This window comes from Oncorhynchus mykiss, chromosome 6, assembly GCF_013265735.2.
Source record: "Oncorhynchus mykiss isolate Arlee chromosome 6, USDA_OmykA_1.1, whole genome shotgun sequence".
NCBI lineage: Eukaryota > Metazoa > Chordata > Actinopteri > Salmoniformes > Salmonidae > Oncorhynchus > Oncorhynchus mykiss.
In genome coordinates this window covers 69724105-69739576 of record NC_048570.1, presented here as the reverse complement: position 1 = coordinate 69739576, position 15472 = coordinate 69724105, and the positions used below count along the sequence as shown (strand labels likewise).

Genomic DNA, 15472 nt, shown 5'->3' with positions numbered 1-15472 from the left:
AAGGCGCTGATGGCAACGGATAAGTAAAAGGCGAGCTCCTCCGGACGCACGAGAACACACCGACTGAAGTTGAAGTAGCTCCCGTCTCTCTCCGATTTCAATTTGGACAATCGCTACGGATTTCAGGGTTCACATTGGCTAAGGAATTTAGGCACCAAAAGGAAGAGCGCATTAACGCACGGTTTACAGAAATTCAGCTTTGCATTTTACCGTGCGTAGTTCCACAGCATCGAGATTATTGGTAACCATCTTAAACTTTTCTTTTATTATTTATACGAAGTTTCTAGTACTACTTCAAAACGAGGACGTGGATATTTTTGTCTAACTTTTTTTTGCCATTGCGCTGATAGTCTAACTAATGACGGCAGAGGTCCAGCAGCCCCCAGCGCAGACTCCTGCCCAGAGCAGCCCGATGTCTGCCCCGGAGAAGCCCCATGGACAGACCACTGTGATGGAGACCGCCTCCTCCACCACCAAAACCAAAAAGACCAACGCGGGGATCCGCCGTCCGGAGAAACCCCCCTACTCTTACATTGCGCTGATAGTCATGGCAATCCAGAGCTCTCCCACCAAACGCCTGACGCTCAGTGAAATTTACCAGTTCCTCCAGAGCCGCTTCCCGTTTTTCAGAGGCTCTTACCAAGGATGGAAGAATTCCGTGCGTCACAACTTGTCCCTGAATGAGTGCTTCATAAAGCTGCCCAAGGGGCTCGGGCGGCCCGGGAAGGGCCACTACTGGACTATCGACCCGGCCAGTGAGTTCATGTTCGAGGAGGGATCCTTCCGCAGGAGGCCGCGGGGCTTCAGGCGTAAATGCCAGGCGCTGAAGCCCATGTACAGCATGATGAACGGCCTGGGATTCAACCACCTCCCCGAGTCCTATAATTTCCAGGGGAGCGGCGGGGGCCTGTCCTGTCCGCCCAACGGCTTGTCTTTGGACAGCGGGATTGGGATGATGAATGGACACTTGGCAGGCAACATGGAGGGGATGGGTCTGGCCGGGCACTCCATGTCCCACTTGTCGGCCAACAGTGGACATTCCTACATGGGAAGCTGCACAGGATCCACGGGGGGCGAGTACCCCCACCACGACAATTCAGGCTCGCCCCTCCTCACCAGCGGGGGAGTGATGGAGCCGCATCCCGTCTACTCAAGCTCGGCCTGGGCTCAAGCGCCTTCATCCTCTCTGAATAACGGAGGTTCTTACATCAAGCAGCAGCCACTGTCTCCCTGCAACCCCGGGGCGAACCCGCTGCAGCCCAGTTTACCCACGCATTCCCTAGACCAATATAATCTTCATCAGAACGGACACAGTAACACGGATTTGCAAGGTAAACTAACATCGCCAAATGATTACGCATGCCTTTTACAGTCAGTCATACCCAATAGCCTAAAGTATGTGCAAAATAAACACTAGGCCTATTCTATAGCTCACTATTTCCATTGAACCAAATCAAAACCGTTTAATTTAAATAACAAACGAGGTGAAGTAAAACATGAACATATCTCGGCAGAGCATTGCTTCGCAGAAAGCTGATACAAACTTTGATTGCATATAGTAGGCCAATAGCAATAATGTAAAGGTCTTTAGGCAGCCTTCGCCTACTGCAATCAGTGCAGTGGGCAAAGATATGAACTGAGCACTGGGCATGCTCAGTGCATTTGTTTTCACATAGGCCTACAACTCCATTATGCCACAGTTTTTGGCGGATAATATTGGTTAGAATTGATGGTTCTGTTATCTTGGAAATAAGGAAATGGACGCAAGAAACCATCGTCTAATTATCCAGTAAGGAGGTTAAGTAATTCAGTTTCCTGTCCTCATTTAACTGGCCAAGGAGTGGGACAACTAACAAACAGCAGGTTTAACCCGCACTCTGTTTTCCTAATAAATTCCTGGAGGTGGTTTCAGGAAGCACTCGGACGGCACGTCTTATGGGACTTGTGTTTAGAATGGTGCCAATCTAGAGACAAAAACAACAAGCGCGAGCCGGAGGCAGCCAACTATAGTCCCGGAGGCACAGGGTCCTCCGGGATTCGCGTGCGAGCAGGCCACTGTCAATTAGAACTATCCCACCCTCGAGCTCTCCAGACGGTTCTCAGCCTCAACAGTTCTCTATACGACAACCCCAATCAGCGGGGTAGACAGACCGGGGTTTTCACAAATTAAATGAAAGATTGTCTACCCAAATTACAATTAATTGTTCCCGAAAGGCAATTTAGGACGAATTTAGCCTCTTCAACAATATTCTGAAAAGATTTAGGTAATACTAGTCCTACTTCAATCGATGTTTATATCATAGTATAGTAATATTACAATAATATAGGCTAAATAATACGATGCACAATATTACAATTCACCCTATAAATAACAAATTAGTCCAACATGAAAAAGCTCAGAAGTCACTTTTGAAAATAGGACTTTTTCCTCCCTTTTTTTGTATTTGTATTTTTTACATTTTCTTTCTATCGACAAAGGTAAAAGTGTGTTATTTTTATGGATCATTTAGGGCTATATGCAATCCCCCAGTGGCAATACTAGTTTATTATTTTTCCTTGTACCCACAAATAAGTATTTTTTAAACTAATTTGCTAACACCTTTTCTTTAAAATGCTGGCCTATATCCTTCTCGACTTATGGTTCTTACTAGCCCATTCAAAAAGACAACCATACTGTTTTTGGCAATTGACAGCAACACATTCACATTGGGTTGGCATGCTATATGGCATAAGGTGAACTGATATATTCTTTACTCTTGCATCTGTATTCTTAGGTATTCCACGGTACCACTCCCAGTCTCCCAGTATGTGTGACCGGAAGGAGTTCGTCTTCTCCTTCAACGCGATGACGTCCTCAACGATGCATTCGCCCAGCAGCAGTTCCTACTATCATCACCAACAGGTCGCCTACCAGGACATCAAGCCCTGCGTCATGTGACAGCACTTACAGTGAATAACGGACATCACTGACTTGAGCCACTAAAGCCAAAGCGGCTGCAAAGGCTGAGACGAGGAAGCAACCCAACCCTTGGAGGTAGGAGAGAAGGCAGGCCCTGGAGCGCGCTGTAAGAGAAGCAACAGTAACGCCAGAGAACCCATAAACTAAACAACTTTTCACACAAAAAAAGGATTTGGTACAGAGACATAAATACGTGCAAATGCAGATTTAGTTCAACTTCAATGTTTATCTGTCTCAGAAACCAAAAAGGTTGTGGAAATATCACAGAACAACCTTGTGGTGTAGGCCTAAGCTGTGGGCTATTTTCAAGAAATGTCTGTGTGCCACACAAGAGGTAAAGCAGAGACCGGTTGACACTCACCTCATGCATCTCAACCCCAGCTGCCGCTTGGTACTATAACTCTGCGGGCGGATGACTACCACTTGAGAATATTTTACAATGTACAATAATGTGTATTCTTTTTGTTATGCATTCAAACGATATACTGCGGGGACAATTTCATTGGTCATTTATCCGGGTTAGGCTACTCGGCTCCATCGAAATGATAGTTTGATTTTTATTTGATTTTCTGAGACGTTTGGACTAAGCTATTAGGCTACACCATGCATTAAACATTTTTAAATCAACAACAAGACGATCTGAATTAAGGAAAGATGAAGGCACTTTTTAAATAGTAAAGCGCAACTTCTTATTTATTCTGTGCATATTTTTAATTGTACACTTATAGCCACAATATTGAAGTATGCTTTATTGGCAATATTTGCCATGACGCGTTCTTATTTGTTTTAAAACGGAAATTGGAAGATATAGATGTAAGCACTGTTAGTTACATGTCTATTTAGGATAAGTTACATGTCTATTTAGGTGTATATATCCGTGTAGACACCCGTTATTTTTCAGCACTGTATAAATTGTAAATGATGTTATGCTGAGTATTGGCATACTCGAATGTCTTTAGATTAGTCTGTATATTACTACACACGATTTGTAAAATTAAACGTATTGGCATGCAGTTTGTTTAACTGGCTGAAATACCTATACAATTATTTCTGTTCCAATTATTTTGACACTTGTCAAATGTTCTTTTTTTCCCCCATGATAAAAAACAAAACAATTATACATGCAGATACAGTTCAGTCTATTCTACTGTGTGGTGCAACAGGAAGGCCTTTACATATTTTTGGGGGTGTTCTATTTAAGGTGTCTTGAAAATCGAAAATATTCGTCATAACACAGTCCTTAATATTCAAATATTCTGGTCATCAACCAAATGTTTTCATGTGAAAATAGGCCACACACATTTAGGAATTGATTCGGGTTTAGACAAGAATAGGCCTATATATAGGTGAACAGATGGAGCGGCAGGGTAGCATGGTGCGTGGAGCGTTGGACTAGTAACTGGAAGGTTGCAAGTTCAAACCCCCGAGCTGACAAGGTACAAATCTGTCGTTCTGCCCCTGAACAGGCAGTTAACCCACTGTTCCTAGGCTGTCACTGAAAATAATATTTTTTTCTTAACTGACTTGCCTAGTTAAATAAAGGTAAAATAAATAAATAAAAAACATCATGCATTAGTATATGCTACATCCATAGCCTAATGATCATGTTAAAGGAATTAGCTAAAAACACAATAGCCTATGGTTGGATATAAAATAAGAGGTCGAAAACTCCTGCCCAATGTATAACTGTGTAATCGGAGTGTATGTTGCAATTAACCCTTAACAAATCAAAGCCAGCAGTTACGGGGGAGGGCGAATTTGCCTCGGATTCGGTTTCAAAGAGAGGGAGGAAAACGCGCCGAGAACCATTTATCCTACTCTTATAAAAGGCACAACGGGCTCACAGACTACCTTTTCTCAAATACCGCATTCTGGATGAGAGGTTGTTTTTACCGGAATATAGTAGGCTGTAAAACGTTAAGCCAATGCTAAATAACATTTAAATGGGAGTTTTTATTTTGGTGTGTCTTTTTTCAACCTTGAGATTATGGTCTTATTCTCATTACGTTATCTGGTTTGCAATTATTATTATTTTTTTTAAGTATCAACATACTTGAGATGCTTGTAGGCCTTGCCTAATTAGCGCTACATTGCATGACATCTGCTGCCCCATTCAAAAAATACATAGCGAATCACACAAGGGTTAAATCAGTATTAAGACAACTAAAATAATATAGGCCTAAGCATTTCTCGTGCATTATAAGACACCACGGTCTTATTTCAATTTTTGAATCTAAAAGGCTGGACTGCAGAAGAGCCGGCCAGGCTTGGAGCGACTGTTAAAAATATTAACATTTACGATCTGAAATGGCAGTTTTACACGAAAACATGTCGACGCAATCTTTCAATTTGTTACTTTGGAAATGTCATATTGGACAGAATGTAGGCCTGTTTCAGCGCCGAATCTAACTTTAAATCGGCATGCTTCATTTGACTTAAATGGGTAATTTATGCACAAATCCATTATACGTAAATAGATAGAAGTGCACTGAATTCCCAAGCTATAAAGAGCACTTCAACACTCTACTAGAACTAGTTAAGTAAAACATATTCAAATGAAACCATACAACAAATGTTGCATTCACTATCAAAACGTTGTGACTAATATTGAAATACTTACTGCCTGTTCAAATGTACCGTTTAAACCATTAGTGTAAGAAAAAAGATTTAGGCCATTCTAGAAGACCTTTTTAAAATATTTAATATATGTCTGAAAAAATGCCTCCAATAGCAAAGGAACAAAGTAAATCGCACAAATATTATATTTGGCATTTCAATAGTCACTTCAACTTGATGTTAGTGTTTTTATTATATTAAAGTAACTACTTTAGCTGCACTATAACATTTTTACCTACAAGAACAAATACAGTAATAACAAAACTTAAGTGTTTTGGAAGTGAAGTATTGTTATAATAGCTTATTCTCAGTGATATTCTCACATTGGGCCCCATGCCCTGTTGTGTATATGTTAAGAGTTTCTGTGTGTGACTATGTATGTATGGAGCTGTGTTATCTCACGAGGAGGTGACCACTCTCTGAACTCCAGTGAAATTCCCTTGTATGAGCAGAGCACAGGGGCAGCAGGCCCAGTCGCTCCACACTGTAGCGAAGGGACCACACATTAGCATGCTGATGACGTGAGCCGGGGCGCAGCACCTCTATGGGGCTGGGATTCCTGCTGGGGCTCCACAGCTGTTCCCCGGCCTGGGCTGGATGACAGCTCCATAAAAAGCCTGCCTGGGTTCTGGTCTGGAGAAGCAGACATGCTATGTGCTTGTCCCTCAGCCTGAGTCTAAACTACTCTGAACTGTAGGACACCTCTTTGGCCAAGCCGAGCACTAGCACAGCAGCTATAAGTCACTGCGTTAGGCCAACCAGATGCACACAGGTCGTCACTGGGTTAGGGCACTGCAGGTAGCTGCAGATACAACCTCAAACTGTGACCAAGCTAGGTTCAAATATCTAAGCCATCAGACATGTCATGCCAGCCATAATGTTTACCTGCTGGGGTTAGACAACATATCTTTAGCAATAAATAGCTCAGAGGTTAGCACATCCAGTATACTACAGCTAGTCCTCTTTAACTCCTCACCCTCAGACAGACTAATTGGATGTGTCAGGCCCTCTGGTAGGCTATACCATGTGTTATGCCACAAGCTACCCACTAGCAAGAGGAGTGCTGAAAAACAGTTCAATACTGACAAAAGACATAAACAAGGTCCTATGAGAGGCTTGGACACTTGATGAAGGGTTAACACACCAGCTCACCATCCATCTTAGTATACTATTTTCCTAATCCGTTTTATCTTTAGGTTCATATTTTCCCCAGATTGTTCGTCAGTAGGATAACTTACAATAGGAACATACAGTACTGACAGACTAGCGGTGTGTACACAGGTCATCATTTGACAGTCATAGGTTGATTAGTCCTGGGTTTTGAGTTGTAAAGAAGACAAAATGGTTAAAACTATGAACTCAAAGTATGGTTTATTTAGTACACAAAATATCCTGTGAATTCCGATGGCATTACATGTAGGGCATTAAACATTGCCCCTGCACAAAGAGACTAACAGGGAAACCTCCAACCTCTCCTTCCTTTGTGACTGACAGACAGGCCTGCCAGTGTGGATGAAACTTCCGTATAAGAACATTTCAAACGTAAATGGGGTTACGTGTTATCAATACCAACACTAAAAACCATAACGACAAACCAAACTCTGCTTAAGGCATTAAACATATTTTCACACTTCACATTGGTACAGTGAAGGTATCATCCTTCCCTTTCATGAACCACAGCCTTTTCTTTCTGCTGGCTTGGCTTCTGTACAGAGATGGACATAGAAGCAGACAGTTACTCGTTATGGTTGAGCTCCTGCTTGGGGGAATCTGCCTCTGGTTCACTCGTACTCTCTCTACTTTCTCTAGCTGTATTTTTGGGGCCTGTATTTGGTCTGGGCCTCCGGTTGCTTGGACCTGGCCTCCTGCCTCCCCTCTGGCTCTTGGCCAGCTCAGCCTGCAGGTCATGGCCGTTCAGGGAGAGCCCCTCCAGGGCGGCCAGGGCCTGGTCTGCAGCCTGGGGGTCTAAGTAGTCCAGGAAGGCCCGGTGCTGAGCACCCTGCCACGTGAGACGGATGGGGGCTGCCTCCCTCTCCCGGAGAGCAGTCTTCAGCTCGCTGACACGCAGCCCGGCAGGGATGCCCCCCAGGTACACTGTGGTCACAGTTAGGGGGGGCCTGCGCTCACGGGGCTCACCACCTTCCTCCCTGCCCTCTTGCCTGACCCCATCCCTGTCCACCTCTCTTCCCCTCCCCCTGGCCCCCTCCCGGCCTCCTCCTCTGCCTCTCCCCCTACTTCCATCTCTGCCCCCCTCACGGAAGCCCCCATTGCGGAATCCCCTGACCCTCCTACCCCCCTCTCTGCCTCCCTCCTGGCCTCCCTCCCCCTCCCCATCACCATCCCTACCCCCCTCTCTACCCCCCTCCCTCCTCACTCTTGGTGGGCGTCGTCTGGGTTTCTGCTCAGTCTCCTCTCTGGACTCCCCGTTGGGGTCCCTCTCAGAGTCCTCTTGGGTGTCCCGTCTAGGCCTGCGCCTGGGCTCACGCCGGGGTCTATCACCCTCTGACCTGGGCTCTCTGTCCCTCCGGGGCGCCCTCCTGGCCCTCTCCCTGGGCTGCGGGGGAGGGTGGGTCCCCAGGGTCACGTCCTTCCCTTGCTCCTCCTCCAAGGCCCGGAGCTTCTTCAGCACGGGGATCTTCTCCAGCATCTCAGCGTTCAGCTGCAGGTATACAACAGGACAGGCTCAGGGCTGCTCAAGGTCAGCCAAGGCACTGGGTTAAGGGCAGCCCAGCTCTGGGTCACGCCAAGAAGAATGGAGTTTAGTAAAGTGATGGGGTATAAACAATCAAGAAAGCTGATGTTTGGTGCCTGCTCATGCTGTTTTAGGTGACCATGCAAATGTTCAGTGCATGCTAGATTGCACGACTAGACTACTCGACAAACCACAAAGGGCACAACAACCAACACAACAGTACTCCATAACAACACATCCATGCTTACAGTACATGAATGCAGAGGAAACAGACTGACAGAGTCTTCAGGAGCGCTGATAACCTCTCTGACCGTATCATCTTTATTGTGGGGGGATATTCCACTTCCCTGGTAAGCTATATAAAGTCCGCTCTCTGATTTCCCAGGGCAGAGCGTGTCTGCTAAGACTTTGATGGCGACTGCTCCTGTACAGGATATAATGTGCTATTGTTTTTACCTTGGCCCCGGTGCCCTCTCTTTAACTGGGCCTTGCACAGCCAGGCTGGCCCAGTGGAGAGGCCTTTGATGAACAGACATGGCCTTCCTGTCTACGAGGTCAGCATGGGTCCTCAGGACGGGCATGGAGGTCTTAAGGGACCCCAGAGGTAGCGTGCGTGTGTGTGTGTGTGTAATGGGTATACTTCTACGGGAAGGTGAGCAAACAAAACTCAAGCAACACTGTTTGAGGTGCAGCCAAAAGTCACTGGAAAACTACAGAAGATGGGAGCAACTTTGGCCTCATTTTAAAAACTGTTTTCTAGCTCAAATCATTGAGGTTTCAGCCACATACAGCAACTAATAGCAGTCGTATGAGTAAAACCAGCAGCTGTAGCTAGCAGCAGCAGTTCGAACAACTGCATAGGCAATGGAATGAATCATATTGAACGACAGTAAACTGGGTGAGATTTAGTGTTGTACCTTAGTCCAGATGATGCCCTGGGGCTTGGGGCGTTGGCAGTCTGTCTTGATGACTCTGGTCGGGGTGAGGATGTAGTCCACAGTGATATCATGGCTCTCAATCAGATCCTCTGGGATGTCAACAACCTGCAGAAATACACAGACATCAAGCACAGATACACATTGCAAAATAATAGGAATCTGGAGCATGAAGCAACACTTATTCAGGTTAAGACCAAACACAGTGTGTGACTTCATGTGGTGGGATAACAGGCTAACCTGGCAGTCATGGACGATGGTAACCACCACAGTGGATTCGGTCACAGCCCCCATGCAGAGCATCATGGCATACTCCATGTCAGCAAAGCCCTCTCCTTTACCTATCCGGTAACCTGAGGAGAAAGGAGAGATGAGATTAATCCTAACAGTATGGGTGTTGGTGCTGAGCCGGAACTTTCCTGGACCAGGCTAGGTGTCCACTGCCCACAGAGTTCTCTCTGCGGGCTCTCACCTTTCTCAGACACGGCCACAGAGCCAACCACCAGAAGATCCACCTGAACGTTGGAATCCAGACCCACAGGGACGCTGAACTCCTTCACTCCCTGGTGAAGAAACAAAGAAAAGGTGAGAACAGGTGCACCAGATCACAAGAAACATTGGATTCAAACATTTTACGTTTGAAACCCGACACTCCAACTAGTCTGGGAACAAAGCATTTGATCTTCTATGGTGGATTCACCAAGTTGTATAGAGTGACCGCATGTTCATGGGGATAATGAATGGGAAGTGGTGAATGAAGGAGGTAAAGTGAGATGTTGAATCCATGTGCGCTGGGGCTGGATGGAGAGGGATATGTTAGGCGGTGTTGGGGTGGGTGTTGGGGGAGAAGTAGTGTTGAGCGATTAGCTCTTTTTGAGGTTTGTTCAGTTTATTACTGCAATTTTTTATAAACATGAAATGCACTACGCATTACGTGCGTTGAATGCTGTAACAGAACACAACTACTAAAAGTCCCATGATGGTAGTGACTGCTTTTCACTTATTAACATGACTTGACTTTAATATTGCAGCTGTGTGTACGACATTTGTTTTATTTTGATGACTTTATTATTAAATTCCAAGTCATCATCTCATCTCTATAGAGCTGCTGCCTGTCAAAATCATTATCTCAGCAGATCTTCAAAGTAAATGAAGCATGAAGAAACTGCTCTCTATGTATCCCTTCTTGGTCGCGCATTCTTCTCTCTCTTACATAGCAGGCGTAAAAGAATCAGACCGGACAAGTAGACGCACAATGGATTATGTTCATTATATTTAACTGTCAAGTTCTGTACTAAACTATGTAGAACTTTGGCCTGTTGGAAACTACAACGTTGCACAGTTTGGGCTGGATCTGATTTATCTCTGCAGCACAATGAGCTCACAGAAGAAAAAAACAGAACAAAATTGAATTCAAATAATTGAACTGAACTCAATTAGTTGTTTAAAAAAATATATATATATAAACATTTCATTTAATTGCTCAGCACTAGTGAGAAGGGACTGACTCGCCTGCGAGGTGGAGCACACTCTCAGTTCTTCTTTGCTTGCTCCCTCAGGCGGGACAATCTTATTGAAGAGTCCTGTGCGAAGGCGAGGGGTCGGCACCAGCAGGGTTTTCCTCGCCTAGAAGCCAGAGGCCAGAGTTTAGTAAGATAAGAGAATATAAACCATAGACAGATGAGTAAAGGGCATCTAATACAAATAACCTAATGCCAGCACTTCATGGTTATGATCTGGTGATGAGACAACACTACTGAACCAATGGCCCAGGCTCATGGTGGCCTGTGACCCAGGGCTACCTGCAGCACGGCCAGCCTCGCCCCCTCCAGCGGCTTGTCAGGGTCCACCTTCACCTCATCAGTCTCACTGAATACCTGCAGCTCCGACACCTTGGCGCAGGCAGTGTGGGCACCCTGGGGGCAGAGAGGGGGAGAGGGGGTAAGGAGAAAGGATGTGAGTGCACACTTACATCCAGGGTGATGTAGCGTGCCTGCTGCTGGGGTCGGTCCGGGTTCACTTTGACCGTCTGGCTGGACTTGAACTCCTGCAGGGCTGAGAGACGGTCACAGGCCGGGACCGCACCCTGACCGCATAGACAACCACATACAGCAAGACAAGCACGCATCCACACACACACACACACACACAGGATAAGGGGTTCAAAAGCATGTGTCAAAAATAGTTTTTCTGAAAATAGAGATTTTACCACAGGTCAAAGACAAAAGGTACTATGATAGCTACTAGCTTACAATATGACATATCTAATAAGGTAGTTAGGCTAGCTATAGCCTGAAGAACCCAAGTTTAATTGCATAGAATTCTACTTTGGCAGAAATGAGCGTTTGGATCAGGAAAGCTTCCTCTCACGACCTCTACATACCGGTTGTCTGTGTGGTTGGTCCTTTGCAGGTAGGAATGTGTGACAAAACATCTACAGAGTAGCGTTATCAACCTGACCTTCAGTGTGCTAGTCGTCTGTATATCGTTTGTATTTTCAATACTGATGCAATTTGCACGTGGCAAAACACTTGTACAATAACCGAACGACAAACACTTACAGATAATTGTGAGAAAACATGCCTCAGTTGACTGAAGGTCTGGCAGCACAACCGATTAGTAAACATACTGAAAATGTAGAAATTATGTGACTAAACTGAATAAAAAGGAACAATACTATGAAATAAAAGATAAACGACATAGAATGATAGTAAAAAGCTTTGGAGCACCTTAAATGACATTTTAAGCAAAAAGGCACACTTGGCTCCATCATTCATTGAATCAGATGGCTCATTCATTACAAAACCCACTGATATTGGCAACTACTTTTTTTATTTTCATTGGCAAGATTACCAAACGCTACACATCCAAGTATAACTGACCAAATTATGAAAGACAAGCATTGGAATTTTGAATTCGGCAAAGTGAGTGTGGAAGAGGTCAAAAAATTGTTGTCTATCAACAATGACAAGCCACAAGGTCTGACAACTTGGATGGAAAATTACTGAGGATAATAGTGGACAATATTGCCACTCCTATTTGCCATATCTTCAATCTAAGCCTGCTAGAAAGTGTGTGCCCTCAGGCCTGGACAGAAGCAAAAGTCAGTAAAGCCCCCATTATTTGCTCAAATAGCTGACCAATCAGCCTTTTACCAACCCTTAGTAAACTTTGGAAAAATTGTGTTTGACCAGATACAATGCTATTTTACAGGAAACAATTGACAACAGACTTTCAGCATGCTTATAGGGAATTACATTCAACAAGCACAGCACTTACACAAATGACAGATGATTGGCTGAGAATAAATTATAAAAAGGTTGTGGGACTGTTTTGTTAGACTTCAGTGTGGCTTTGGACAATATCGATCAGTCTGCTGCCAGAAAAACATATGTGTATATACACTTCAGCTACTACAGCGACTGAAATGACTGCAACACTGAAAGAGCTGTGGTTAGTTTCAGAATGGGTAGAAAGGAATTAGTTAGTCCTAAACATTTAAAAAAACTAAAAGCATTGTATTTGGGACAAAAAAATAAACCACATCTAAACCTTGTAATGAATAATATGGAAATTGAGCAAGTTGAACTTACTAAACTGCTTGGAGTAACCCTGGATTGTAAACTGTCATGGTCAAAACATGTTGATACAACAGTAGCTAAGATGGGGAGAAGTCTATCCATAATAAAGCTCTTCTCTGCCTTCTTAACAACACTATCAAAAAGGCAGGTCCTACAGGACCTCATTTTGTCGCACTTGGACTGCTGTTCAGTCGTGTGATCAGGTGACAATTGGCTCAGAACAGGGCAGCAAGGATGGCCCTTAAATGTACACAGAGAGCTAACATTAATAACATGCATGTCAATCTCATGGCTCAAAGTAGAGAGATTGGCTTCCACACTATTTGTTTTTGTAAGAAGTGTTGACAAGCTGAATGCACCGAGCTGTCTGTTTAAACTACTAGCACACAGCTCAGACATGCATACCCCACCAGACATGCCACCAGGGGGCTCTTCACAATCCCCATGTCCAGAACAGACTATGGGAGGCACACAGTACTACATAGAGCCATGACTACATGAAACTCTATTCCACAATAGGTAACTGATGCAAGCAGCAGAATAAGATTTTTAAAAAGATAAAAATACACCTTATGAAACAGTGGGTACTGTGAAGAGACACGTACTGACACGCACACTACACACACGTACATTGTAATAATGTTGTATGTGGTACTATACATTCTGTATTTTAGATATGTAGTTGTGTAATAATGTTATATAAAACCCTCTTAGGCCCCCCCCCATATCTGAGATATCTACTGCAGCCCTCATCCTCCACATACAACACCTGTTCTGCCAGTCACATTCTGTTAAAAGTCCCCAAAGCACACACATCCCTGGGTCACTCCTCTTTTCAGTTCACTGCAGCTAGCGACTGGAACGAGCTGCAACAAACACTCAAACTCTTCATTCAAAGACTCAATCATGGACACTCTTACTGACAGTTGTGGTTGCTTTGTGTGATGTATTGTCTCTACCTACTTGCCTTTTCTGTTGTTGTCGTCATCTGTGCCAAATAATGTTTGTACCCTGTTTCATGCTGCTACCATGATGTGTTGCTACCATGTGTTATCATAGGATGGCAGCAACACGTCTTAGGTCTCTCTTTATTTAGTGTCGTCTCTCTTGTCGTGATGTGTGTTTTGTCCTATACATTTTTTTTTTTAAATTTAATTTAAATTTATCCCAGCCGCCATCCCCGCGGGAGGCATTTTGTCAGGCCATCATTGTAAATAAGAATTTGTTCTTCACTGACTTGCCTAGATAAATACAAATAAAACATTTTTAAATATGATGTACTGTGTTAATGTTTTGTTTTGTGTGTGTGATGTAAGTGCCTTAATGTGTTTGGACCCCAGGAAGAGTAACTGCTGACTTGGCAGAAGCTAATGGGGATCCCTAATAAATACAAACGCATTCGGTTACATTCGGCTATTGTTAACATAGAGCAAAAAGTCGGGTAAACAACACTTTCCTGTTGATACCTGATCTCAACCTCCTACAGCCAAAAGGAACAACAGCATGTACAACCGGTAAAGTGTAAGTATTATTTTCTTCAACATTTTTTACAGCTACTTTCAGACTGGTGTCATGGAGTAACCATGGTAGCAGTCTGATGTTTAGGTAAGGCTAGCTAGAGACATTTATTAGTGCAGACCAATGGCTGTGGAGAGCGCACAATGAACATTTTACAATACTTTTCAAAATGGCTATATGGGACCTTACCAGCAGCACATGCAAAATATACATTTAAACTACAGACAAACATGGTTTCAAACGTGATATTTTGACAAATACTAAGAGGGTTAGCTTTAGGAATAATTCAATCAAATTGCAGTACACTGAACCTCCAGAAAAGCCCTACCTTAAAATTGGGGATTCTGTTGTGCACAGGCCTTGGAAAGTTTGCAAGATTCTTAGCTTCAATGTAATCCCAAACTTTCTCTCGGATGTCCCATTTCGTGGCCCCTAAACAGAAAACAATTCACATGCTTGATGAAATTACAGTTTTGAAGAAAGGGTCATGTAAATCCCAACTTCATAACGGTAACTGCTAGGCTACCATCCATTGGCATGCGTTAGCATTAGTGACTTATCGCTAAACACGCAGCAATCATGTACCGGGATTAATCGTAATAACGGCCTCCATTTTCCTCTCGTCGAAGATGTAGAAAATTCTCACAAATCACTGACGATTAGTCAAACTATCACAAAGTGACCACAGATTGATTTGCGCACGTGGGAGTTCTGTAACATTGTAGCAACAGCTGCTTGTCAGGGATGTTTTTTTCTGTATGGTAGCTCGGAAAGACCAAACCTTACACCGTCAAAAGCAAACGTGGGGTACATTCATTAAGCAGATTATGTTACAAAACGTATAACGCAAGCAACCGTAACTAACGGGGAAGGACATTCCTAAATTTGTCCTAAAGAAACTAACTGTTTGGATAAATGAGTGCACATATCGAGTCTCCACTGAGAAATCGCACACTGCACGCAGGCTAAATCAATGTCTCAAGCACAATCAGATAAGTGTCTAATTACAATGTTTTATTACTAAGCAGAAGGACAATCGTCTAATCAGTCACACTTAATTATTTTATGGCTTTAATGGACATATGAACACAGCAAGATCAAAATAAACTACATAAATGTTAAACAATTGCTAAATAAAATATTTTATAAAAACCATTAAAGAAAATCTGGA

General features: G+C 43.8%; 2 protein-coding genes across 4 annotated transcripts; one reads left to right on the top strand and one right to left on the bottom strand.

Moving 5' to 3' along the window:
• The first annotated feature begins 43 nt into the window (after positions 1 to 43).
• Positions 44 to 4003, top strand: LOC110526478 (forkhead box protein F1). Of its 2 annotated transcripts, XM_021607477.2 has the most exons (3): positions 44 to 241; positions 351 to 1331; positions 2775 to 3253. In XM_021607477.2, exons 2-3 carry the CDS (start codon positions 359 to 361, stop codon positions 2936 to 2938), a joined length of 1137 nt encoding a protein of 378 aa, XP_021463152.1. In that variant the 5' UTR covers positions 44 to 241; positions 351 to 358; the 3' UTR covers positions 2939 to 3253. The 2 variants fall into 2 exon arrangements, with proteins under 2 accessions (XP_021463152.1, XP_021463153.1); XM_021607478.2 differs by having other exon boundaries at positions 44 to 1331; positions 2775 to 4003.
• A 2917-nt stretch (positions 4004 to 6920) lies between these two features.
• Positions 6921 to 15079, bottom strand: LOC110526477 (methenyltetrahydrofolate synthase domain-containing protein). Of its 2 annotated transcripts, none has more exons than XM_021607476.2 (8): positions 14887 to 15079; positions 14630 to 14733; positions 11175 to 11288; positions 10715 to 10828; positions 9675 to 9765; positions 9443 to 9555; positions 9185 to 9310; positions 6921 to 8234 (listed from the first exon to the last, which is right to left on the bottom strand). In XM_021607476.2, exons 1-8 carry the CDS (start codon positions 14912 to 14914, stop codon positions 7311 to 7313), a joined length of 1614 nt encoding a protein of 537 aa, XP_021463151.2. In that variant the 5' UTR covers positions 14915 to 15079; the 3' UTR covers positions 6921 to 7310. The 2 variants fall into 2 exon arrangements, with proteins under 2 accessions (XP_021463151.2, XP_021463149.2); XM_021607474.2 differs by lacking the exon at positions 11175 to 11288 and adding an exon at positions 11005 to 11118 and having other exon boundaries at positions 14887 to 15078.
• Between the last annotated feature and the right edge of the window lie 393 nt (positions 15080 to 15472).